The sequence below is a fragment of the Lactuca sativa genome, chromosome 9 (genome assembly GCF_002870075.4).
Source record: "Lactuca sativa cultivar Salinas chromosome 9, Lsat_Salinas_v11, whole genome shotgun sequence".
Taxonomy (NCBI): domain Eukaryota; kingdom Viridiplantae; phylum Streptophyta; class Magnoliopsida; order Asterales; family Asteraceae; genus Lactuca; species Lactuca sativa.
The window spans coordinates 70,007,904-70,019,389 of record NC_056631.2 but is presented as its reverse complement, the minus strand read 5'-3'; the positions used below and the strand labels follow the sequence as shown (position 1 = coordinate 70,019,389).

The 11,486-nt window shown below is 33.0% G+C and overlaps 1 protein-coding gene across 1 annotated transcript; it reads right to left on the bottom strand.

Annotated features, from left to right (window-relative positions):
- Positions 1-6,981: 6,981 nt before the first annotated feature.
- LOC111901680 (uncharacterized) lies at positions 6,982-11,028 on the bottom strand. Its single transcript, XM_042898519.2, has 4 exons — positions 9,647-11,028; positions 9,114-9,548; positions 8,983-9,024; positions 6,982-8,808 (listed from the first exon to the last, which is right to left on the bottom strand). The coding sequence occupies exons 1-4, from the start codon at positions 10,734-10,736 to the stop codon at positions 7,352-7,354; spliced, it is 3,024 nt and encodes a 1,007-aa protein (XP_042754453.1). The 5' UTR covers positions 10,737-11,028; the 3' UTR covers positions 6,982-7,351.
- Between the last annotated feature and the right edge of the window lie 458 nt (positions 11,029-11,486).

Sequence of the window (11,486 nt, the reverse complement as noted above, 5' to 3'; positions counted from 1 at the left end):
ATCACTTCATGGAATTAATCCCAAGTGATTGTGAGACTATAATATTATATAGCCTTTAAACGTAGATATATGGTTTATTCTTTGCAAGTTGGTTGTGCATTCATAATGCGTAAACGCATCAGTAACTTGATGTTATAAAATGCATTTTTGTGTATGATTTGATGAGTAAGTCGAAGTATATTTGCTCCTTTTATCCTACGAGGGTAAAAGCGATATCATGGGCCCTCGATGATTTGGTTTGACTTATGTGTCGGGCCCGGTCAGGACTGAATTGATGCGTTCAATTAAGTTCTATGTCACACGAATCAGAGATCGAGAAACAAACTGCTGGACAATAAGTATGACTATGTTCCATGTGATTGTCCACACGATATCTTGAGGACGGAGGACTATATGATCCCTTATCTAAAGAATTTGTCAGAGTTCGACAGCGGCTTTTGAGAGTTGCGATTGCTAATCGGATTTTGAAGTCGTACCTACATCTATAGTTATTAGACTTATCCAAGTGGGTGACTGTTGGATTAGGTGTCTAAGCCCATAACTATATTTGGTATGTACTTGACCCGGTTGTAGCATGGTCCTTTTGGGTTGCCATCACCAGAGCAACTTGACTAGATGATTAATGGAGAAAGAGGTTATTATGGTTTATTAATATATTATGTGAATAATATATTGAAAGAGAAATCATATTGGTTAATTAATATTGGTTAATAATTAATTAAGAAATTAGTTTTGTGATCAAAAGATATTAATTAAACCTAGGGGACTGGAATTGCAATTATAAGATAATTGGATTTTGGGCTGAGGATCCATAATAAAGGGGTAGAAGAAATCAAGGAGGGAAGCCCACCTTAAATTCATCCAAGGCCTCATTTTGGAAGGTTCCTTTGGACTATTTAAGGCCTAAGCAATCCAATTAGGTTTTGACTGAAACCCTAGCAACTTACCTATATAAAGGACCCTTGGGCACTAGAATTTGGCTACCACAACCCTAAGAAGAGTTCAAGAGCCTATTTTAGCCTTCCCATCTCTCTCTCTCTCTCTCTCTCTCTCTCTCTCTCTATTATTCTCCAACTTGCTTTGGTATTTGTGATCTATTAGAGGCACAACATTTGAGGTGCTAAGGTTCTCAAAAGCTCAAGATCTTGAAACAACAATCAAGGTAACTTTCTAACTTGTTTATTAGATGTTATTTTTCGTTTTTGTTGTATGCTATATTAGGGTTTGCAAGTCTTGGACAATTATTGCATGTAAAAATAGAAAAACTAGATCCAAACAATAGGGTTTGCATAAACACCATAGGAATGTTGTTTTGCTCATAACCCATCATCAGGTGCATGCCGCACACCTCACACGCACAAAAACGATATGGAAAGTTTATATCTTATGCGTATGAGATCTAATATTTACCCTCTGTCATATCTATATGATAGTCTAAACTAGTACTACAACTTTCCCTTAGGTTGTTTTGGCTAGTTTTGACTTTCATCTTTTTGCCTAATTTGGGTAAAATAAATGATTTTACAAAATCATATCTCTATCATTTTAATCCCATTTTCGGCATTATTTTTCTTAAAGTTCTTATTTCGAGGAGTAATATGTTTCTTCTTTTTATATCTTTAGTCAAAAACTTAACCACTCTTTATGTACCCTTTCGACGTCGTAATGATTATTTACGTGAGTGATTTTACTTCTTACAAAAATCATAACTCCTCCAATCGGAGTCGGATTTTTACCAATTTTATATCCTTGGGATCATGTCAACGAGTACTTTCTGAATATATTAACCAATTTAAAAGGTGGTACAACTTTTTAAACGCTTATTTTTTAGTCTAAACATCGAATTATTTCTAAATGTAACAAGATGAAATATTTTCTGTTAATACTCTTTATTCCCACATTTTTTGAATCCAAAAAGGAGTTAGATATCCTTCTAAAAAAAATAGAAGAGAGAAAGTCTAATTCCACATCTATTAGGGGCACTGAGTATATGGTGTAAGTCATTGTTGTGTTAGCTAGGCCACCTGCATGAAGCGTTGAAGATAGAAAATTATGGTTGCTTGTTGATTGATTCGGCGTAACGAGTGATAGAGATAACTTATGAGGGTTTAAGGAAAGAAGTTCGTTCAGGATATTAAACTTTTTTCAATCGGGTTGTGGACCCATAGACATTGAGATTGATGAGACTCGGGAATGAGGTCCTCCCCTGTTCATATTTGATTACATTTATTCATAAAATAAAACATTATAATGTTAAACTATTACATTTATCTTTCCTTATTATTTCTAACGGTGGTTGATGACAAAAATTTTATTGGTTGTCACAACATCTTTGTCGGCATGACAACTAACAATCTCGAAAGACTAAACCTCCGTCTAATGTCACATAAAATAAACACAAATCTTCAGTGCCATCATTCAAAATCACAGTGGTATTCTACTATTCTTCCATAACCATTTGAAACATCGTCTTGTTTATTAGCAAAATTACTCGCATTGACTTTCTTTATAAGGACACAATTGACAAAGCAACTGGTGTATTTGCTTCTGAAAGAGCAAAAACGTTTCTTGCTTCCTATTGAAGTACCGAAATAATGATGTTCTCTACTGACCTGGGCACATGGAGGCGTCTGTTGATCTAGCAAAACTTGCCGATTTGGATCTAGTTTTCTGTTCTTTCAACCCTCGTGAATCCAAAAGATGGTTCTATCGCTCAATTGAATTGTTTACAAACACTAGCACTTGATCACAACATCCCTCTTCTTCTGATCACGGATAAAATCAGGCAATGGTTGATATTTTAGTGACATATTGAATCCATAGGTAAATATGGTTCGAATTGCGGGCATAAAAGAAAGAAGGGAATATTAGTTGAATGGATTGTGACATGCATGCATTGTTCATAATAAATGAGAAAAAATACGATTGGGTTTATCATATTAAATATGATTATTTATTAATTTATGTTTGGAAAGGAGACTTTTTTAACCAGGATTTCCGAGGCAGCTTTCGTGCACCGATTAATCATACGTTGCGATCATGAAATGTGTGTTCGGCACAGAACGTTTGAGAGTTTCTGTCATTTAGCGATTAACAAAATGTTTCGTTTTGAACAATAAGTTTCGTTTGTCACTACAAACTTCTAACGTTTAATTTAAATAAAACACTTCAAATCCAAATGTACTTCACGTAGCGTTTAATAAAACGCTACCAGCTAGAAGCTATCCGCTACCAGCTCCTTTTTATCGAACACGCCGAAATATTTACTATACGAAATTATAAAGATACCAAGCATCGTATTGTACCTTATACTCTAAATTATCAAATAATATCACATCAACGTATCATATTCCATAATGTTTTCTTTATAAAACCGATCATGAAGTATGAGTAAATATTTTCAATCATTTCAAAATGTCAATTACATTATTCGCTATTTGTGATTAAAATTGAACTAACATCGTTATCGATTACATGGAAAAAAAACAAAGAAAACACAAATTTAATAAAAAGAATGCTAATATTTTAATCACTATTATGTATCTAGTATGTATCCATGTTTAGATAATCTGATTAATGATAGAACAAAAGTAATCTAAACTACAATAATTATAATTAATTTTAATAAATGAAGATTTTTTTTGTCACATATTATCTTTTCATTCAATTTGTCAAATGTGTGGTTATTTTAAATTAATTTTTTTTTTCACATTTGTCAAATGTCATTTTGTGGTTATTTTAAATTAATTTTTTTTTCCACATGTAATTTTATAAGTTTTTTTATTTTATTAAATTTCACATAATATTAATATAATAATAAATATAGTAATAAATTGATATAGTTTCATTAATGGTTATACCTTTTGATTTCAAAATTTCAAAATTAAAGATTATTTGTTTTTCTGTTTATTTATTTAAATTATTTGTTTAAATTTGAAAGATAAAGTTCTAAAATATTTCAACATTTATATTTATTTATTTTCTTATAAATATAAAGTTCTAAAATATTTCAACATTTATATTTATTTATTTTTTAAATTAACTCATGTACTATTTTGGTCTCACAACTAATATATTAATATATAATTTACAAGAATATAAGTAAAACATATGGAAACAAAGTTGCCTTTTGTATTGTTTTTTTAGGTGCCCTAGTGAATATCTATATTGACCATATGATTGTAGAATTTGTGATTATGTGTTTTAAGTTATGATATATATATATATATATATATATATATATATATATATATATATATATATATATATATATATATATTACTGTTGTAAAAATCCCGATTAGGTCCCGATTAATCTTTGATTAATCCCTAGGCACTACTCGACCGATTAGAGGGCGTCTAGCGATTAATCCCTGCATACATAATGAGTGAAACATTATAAAACAATGAAATTTTAACATTTTAAAGAAGTTTTATCTCAATGGAAATTATTTAAGACATGATTAGTGTTGTATTAATCATATTAACCTATTTTGTTATCATATTAATGGTATTTACGAACTTTGATATGATATTAGTTATATTTATTTTTTTTTTAAATTCAAGAAATTAACAATTAATGGTACTCAATTAATCCTCCAATTAATCTCTGCCTAGCCGATTAATCCCTTGACCCCAGTCCACCGATTAGCTAACGGCGAGCGTTTTTTGCAACTTTAATATATATATATATATATATATATATATATATATATATATATATATATATATATATATATATATATATATATATATATATATATATATATATATATATATATATATATATATATATATATATATATATATATATGAACATTTATATATAAACTGCAATAAAAATCTAAAAACTAGGTTTACCTATTGGTTAAACTGACGACCTATGATTTCAGTCCTTGCACCTAATCAACAAAAAAAACTAAATTTCAAAATATTATACAAGAAAGAATCATATTCTTTATATATACATATGTGAAAAACTTAGATGATTGAAGTATTTTATTCAATTAGCATCTTCAAGGATTAACCTATATTACCATTTAAAGTTATTGTCATCTTATCATTTCATTAAATTTAATCTATAATTAAATAATCATGGTTAACCTCTTTTAATAGTTTTTTTCTTTAATTTTACCTAATCTTTCTTTATCTATTTAAAATATTCTATAAAATCCTCTCAATTTAGTTAGTTATTTTTTATACACATCATTATTTATAGGCGTTAATGCCACAAAGAAACGTAAATAAAAATATCATTATATACCAAGTCTTTATTTTATAATGATCAAATACCAAAAGATTGTCATAATTATAAAAAATAAAAATGTTATACAATCGTTATAAATTCATAAATAAAATATCTTTAAATATTTTATAGAAATAATCTTTTAAATATATGATAGAAATAATTAACAAGTAATAAATTAAAAATACTTAAAACCAAAATATAATTAAGGGGTAAAAACAAATATAAGTAAAAAATTAGGGGTTAAATATATTAAACGTTAAAGTATAAAATTAACTTTCATCCAAGATTCTCTGAATTTGCATTGAAGATTCTATAAATTTAATTTTTACATCGATTGATATCAGTGTTGTAAAAATCTCGAATAGGTTCTCTATCAATCCTTAGACGCTATTCGACCGATTAGAAGACGTAACGATTAATCGATGCCTACAAAATGAACGAAACGGTAGCGAACGATGAATTTTTAACACTTTGAATAATATTTATCTCAATAGAATCTATTTGAAGAGTGATTAATGTTGTATTAATCATACTAACTTATTTTGTCATTATATTAGTGACAATTACGAACTTTGTTATGATTTTATTCATATTTAATTTTTTAACATTCAACAACTACCATTCAATATATATTGTTTAATCAATATAAAAAAAAACAAATAAGTTATTAACTCATATAATAATTTATTATAAATAAACTAAAACAAATAATAATAAATTATCCTTCCGTCTCAAAATTATAGTTCATCTTTCCTTTTTGTGTTTGTCCCAAAATAATATAGTCCACTTCTAAAACCAAATAACATTTTTACGAAAATACCTCCTCATTATTACTTAACCAACTAAGCATTTAATGGAACATTAAATGCAAAGTAAGGACAAAACTGTCATTTTATTATATAAAGTTAGTGAGAATTAATGATTTTCTTAATCTGTGTGTTTTTTATCTGTACACAATAATATTGGGACGGAGAGAATAATAAATAATTTTCCATCGAAGATTCTCTAAATTTGCATTGAAGATTCTGTAAATTTGATTTTTAGGCTTGCATACCAAAACTACTTGATATCAGTGTTGTAAAATCTCGATTAGGTCCCCGATTAATCCCTAGATACTACTTGATTGACTCGAAGATGTAACAATTAATCTGTGCATACAAAATAAATAAACAGTAACAAATACTCCTTCCGTCCCAATATTATTTTCCACAAACAAAAAACATACAGATTAAGAAAACATTAATTATCACTAATTTTATATAATATAATGACAGTTGTGTCCTTAGTTTGCATTTAATGTTCTATTAAATGTTTAGTTTGTTAAGTAATAATGAGGGGTATTTTGATAAAAATTATATTTATTTTTAGAAATAGACTATTATTTTGGGACATAATGAATAATTAAATTTTAACACTTTAATTAAGTTTTAAACTATTATAAAAATATATTGTATTAATCATAATAACCTATTTGTCATGATATTAGTGATATTTAAAAACTTTATTAAAATATTAGTCATATTTATTTATTTTTTAAATTTAATAAATTAGCAATTTATGATTCTCATTTAATCCCCAAACTAATCTCTGCTTAACGCAATAATCACTTAACTTCAATTAACCGACTAACTAAGTTAGTTAAATGTTTTTTACAACCTTGCTTAATAAAAAACAATTCTTTAGAAAAACGTATTTATCAAAGTTTGGTAGTGTTTCAAACCAAAACCTACAATCTTTCTATTTTTTTTTTTTTAAATTATACAATCCAAAGCAATCGCTAGTACAAGTTGAAATGAAGTTGAATAAAGTCGATACAAACAAGTGAAATACCCAAATTACCCCAACAAAAACCTAAAAGAGATACCCTGTGGCCTATTTACTGCACTCCTACGAAACCCATGCAGGCCATTTTGTTGTCTTGTTTTTGGCCCCCATAATGAGGGGAGCTGGTGCTACTACTACTACGACTACGATCAGTGTCCATCACCCCGATTAATTCAATTCCAATTTCATAACTGAATATGTTGTTGTGTATGTATGCGAAAAAGTTCTGTCAAAAGGTTATATAATAAATACCTACGATTTCCATTTTTCCTTTTTATTTTCAGTAATCACCGGCGGCGGCTGACATTGATGACTGCAACTGAAGCAGGTGGTGATAGCAGTCCGCCGCCGTGGGCCGCTGTTCTGGGTTCTGATCCAAACACCTGTTCTGCAACTCCCTCAGCGCCTTTGGTAACCCCACCAACCCGCATGTCTTCAGCATCTGACCTACACCCCACACGTCCACCTTCACTCCATGCATTCCTCTACCTTTCATCTCCGGCGCGTGTCTCCCCCCTCCTCCTCCTCCCACCACCGTCGTCGTCTTCGACGCCACACCTTCCTGCTGCGGTGGGTATATTTGTGGCGCACTTGCCGCTTCATCAAAACCGATCACGAACCACTCGTTTTCTCTGTCGCTTCGCCGCATCACTTTGTCCCAACCTAAGTCCCTGTGCATGAAGGATAAATCATGTAACGCCACCAACGCTTTTGTTACGTGTTTCAGAGCTTCTACTAATTGCTCCATGTTTGAAAGCTTTAACTTGCATCCTCTTGGTTTGAAACTTAAACTCAAATCTCTCTCCGATGATTGACAGATGTATTCCGAATGTGGAATCCGATGATCGAGAAAATCGTAGATCTCTTTCACTGTAACCCATTTTCTCTTGCTTGAGAAAACTCGCGTCATATAATTTGGTGTTAATTCGATTATGTTGCCATTACCCAAATCGATTCTTTCAAAGTCGCTGTATGGAAAAGCTTTGTTGATCTGTTGAACGTTAGCACAACGATCAGCCAATAACGATAGTAACCCAGCGATCCTCCAACAAGGGACTAAAGCTTTGATTCGATCTCCAGGTGTTGATAAGTCAATAGTGTGAAGATCAGTTCTGATAAGCCTATCATGTGTTCGACTTAATGCGCAAAAGGTGACGATATACCCAACAGCATAATAACCTAAAATATAAGGAAGATCCGAGTAACTCCATAACAGTTTCTGCACCATTAACGAAGAAGGATCAAGATTATTATCTTCTCTCAATCTATCAGTTTCTTCTCCTCTCCATAAACAAAAATTCCTCACGAATCCAGTTACATTAGGCCATTGATCTTGTGAGACATCATTAGACGACATCAATTGAGTAGGTTTTCGAATGAAACCCATTTCAAGATTGCTGAATTTTAATATAACCCTATTAATGCAATCGTCCCAAACCCCAATGAAAGATTCTCTTGTGGAAATAGTGAGACTAGGGTTTGATCGAGCAATTGGGCTTAAAATCTCCAACGTAATCGATCGACAATCCAAGGGTTCTGAAGATGTCGTAAAGAAAAGTTCTTTTCCTTGAGGAAGATCTCGATACAAATCCTTTCTAATCGGGAATCGGAGCTCCTCCGGCGGTGGTTCCTGTAAATACCATGGAAGATCGATCAAACCTGGTAACGATGGTGGAGGAACACGAAGACAACCCAAATAATACTCCGTCGGATCTTGAAACTCCCATGATGTTAAAGCTGCACGAATAACCATGTATTAGTTGACATTTATAACTGCATGTTACAATGTTTAAATATTCCAAACATTGTTGTTCTTCCATCTACCATTATTGCCTTTATTATGTCTAGATTTTAAAGAACATTAACTGAAGACTTATTAAAAGAGGTATTCTGAAAAAATTATTATCTTACATCTAATTGAGGGCTCTGAAGGAGGTTGAGTTCTTTCAATACCTAAACATTAAAACAAAAAAATTAACTAAAATTATAAATTCTTATATGACATTGTGATAATGTGAACGATAATTTAAAATGTTTATTACCAGTATTATTATGATGTGAAGGAGTTGAATAAGTTGACTTTCGTCTTCCGAACACTTTGACTTGTTGCCCAGGAAGAAAACGATCAACAGAAAACCCTTTAAGAGGGGAATTGGCGTCTTCAAAAGCTTCTAAGGTACAAGCAACCATTGCATCATCTAAGAATGTGAGTTCATCTGCGTTTAAAAAGCTTGTACCTTGAACCTTCACTCTACCTCTATGATGTTCGCCATCTTCAGCCCATAAGCTCACAAGTTCTTCCCACACCATTCGTACTTTACCAATTCTTCGTAGCTCCTTTGATGTTGATGTCGATGAAGTTTCGTATTGTCCTCCGCCTACTACGTCGGCCGGAGAAGTTTCTAACCCTAATAAACTCCCTCGAACGCCATGGATGTACCCTTGATCACTTATCAAATGTCGACTTACACCTCTCCCTAAAACACAAACGTAGACTTTCATAAGAATTTTTGTTATTGATTACAACTTACAAGTTGTGATGTGATCGAGACACATAAAATAATAACGAGCATACCGGAGGAGGAGAAGTGGAGATCGTCGTCACGGAAAGGCGGAGGGAAAGGTAAAGATTTGGTGTCGACGACGGCTAACCGGGATTCTTGATCGCCGGAGGTTAAAAGAAACGGGGAGTTGCCTCGACAAATGCTATTCGATGGAGTTCTCATTCGAGATCCCATGAACTGAGCCAACTCTTCGAACACTTCTTCATCGAAAGAAGCAGGAAGACGATGTAATTTTCTTTCGTAAGGTGAGAGTCGAAAATAACTCTTCCCGATTTGTTCTCTCTCTCCACCTCTTTCCCATTCGTAAACCTTTCTAAATTCTCCCAACATGTTATCCCATTTCGTCCCAGCAGTTTTCGCATCTCTATTTACGCCATTTCTTTGCAAAAACTCTGCAACTTCTCGATCTTTTTCAGCTCGAGTTTTCCCTCTTCCTTGGAGCTGAGAAGGTGGAGTTGGCGTTATCACGTTACCTTCGATTGTAATCGGGTTTAAATTCTCCGATGCATGATCCGACCCGGGAGTTCCTCCGCCACCTTGGTATTGAACCCTCCAAGCTCTCGCTAACCACAGCATTTCATTCGGCTTCCAAACTGGACTCACGTATTTGCCTTTTCGTAACTGGTGTTGCGTGTATTGCTGTTCGTTTTCCGATTTGCTCGTCTCTTGGCCGGAGACAGAAGGGCGTGGGGAGTGCGAAGGGGATGAGGTGGTGTCCGACGAAGAAGCTGCCGCAACAACGGGATGAGTCGGTGGTGGCTGGTTGGTTGAAGGAGACGGAGACGGTGTTTTCTCGGTGGCGACAACGACATTGATCGGGATCGGTTTTTGCGATGGTGATGGTAAGAGCTTCCATTGGCCGGTGGCGCTAGTGTATCTAGGTCTTTTGGGATTGACGACTGGTTCTGTCGTGATGTAAAGCTGTGAAGAAGGCGGTGGCGGCGGTGGTGGCTGTGGTAGTGGTGGAGGTGGAGAGAGAAACGTAGGGCCAACGACGGCGACCGACGGATCTTCTAGGGATTCTTGAACTGGATTCTCTTTAGGAGAAGGCGTAGAATGTTTCTGTTTCTTGGACTTGTCTCCTCCTTTGTTGTCACTCATCTTATTAAATGGATAAAACCCACCAAAGACGCATCGTAGGATACAAAAAGATAATCGTTTAAAAAGAAAACCAACAAGAACAATTAACTCCTCAACATTACTGTTGAACCAAATCAGTTCGAATCTGTAATTCTTTCAAACGGGTGTGAGTTTCTTTATGTTTTAAACCTAATAATAATAAGAGCTTCTGGGAACGTGATATGGTTTTTATGTTTTAGGGTATCTTGAAAAGGTGAAGTTTTAAGAAAGAGAGGAAAAATAAAGAAGAAAAAGTAGGATGTTGGTCTCTGTGTATATGTGTGTGTGAGAGTGTGTTTTAACATTGAAAGCAAAAGCCAGCCAGCCCTCTAGAGAGAGAGAGAGAGATTGTGGAACCTGCTGTGATTAAGACATCTCAATTTAACACTTCACACGATATTAACAACTTTATTAGCAGAAAAGAGAAAGGGAAAAGAGGCGAAGGTAATGATTGTTGCATTGGCTCCAACAATCTTATAGATTTATTCGAATCAAAACTTAATATTTACTCAACTTCAACTCTTCAAGAGACTTCATGAAGCTATATATATAGTTTCTTTGTTTTCTATGATGATATATAGTTTCTTTGTATCAAAAACGTCTTGTAAGTAATGATTAAATGTGATAATAAATATGAATAGTGAATAAGTATTTTTATGATATATCATGTGATTCAATTAAGCTTTTTTGGATGGAAGACATATTGGTTGAGCTAGGTTTCTGAAGAAAGTT

What these genes read in the sequence shown, in the direction of transcription:
- LOC111901680 (XM_042898519.2), bottom strand. Translation starts at nt 10,736, where the DNA reads ATGAGTGACAACAAAGGAGGAGACAAGTCCAAGAAACAGAAACATTCT. An exon ending in TCTCCACTTCTCCTCCTCCG is followed by an intron (nt 9,549 to 9,646) that starts GTATGCTCGTTA and finishes TTTGTGTTTTAG; the next exon opens with GGAGAGGTGTAAGTCGACAT. An exon ending in TTCACATCATAATAATACTG is followed by an intron (nt 9,025 to 9,113) that starts GTAATAAACATT and finishes TTTAATGTTTAG; the next exon opens with GTATTGAAAGAACTCAACCT.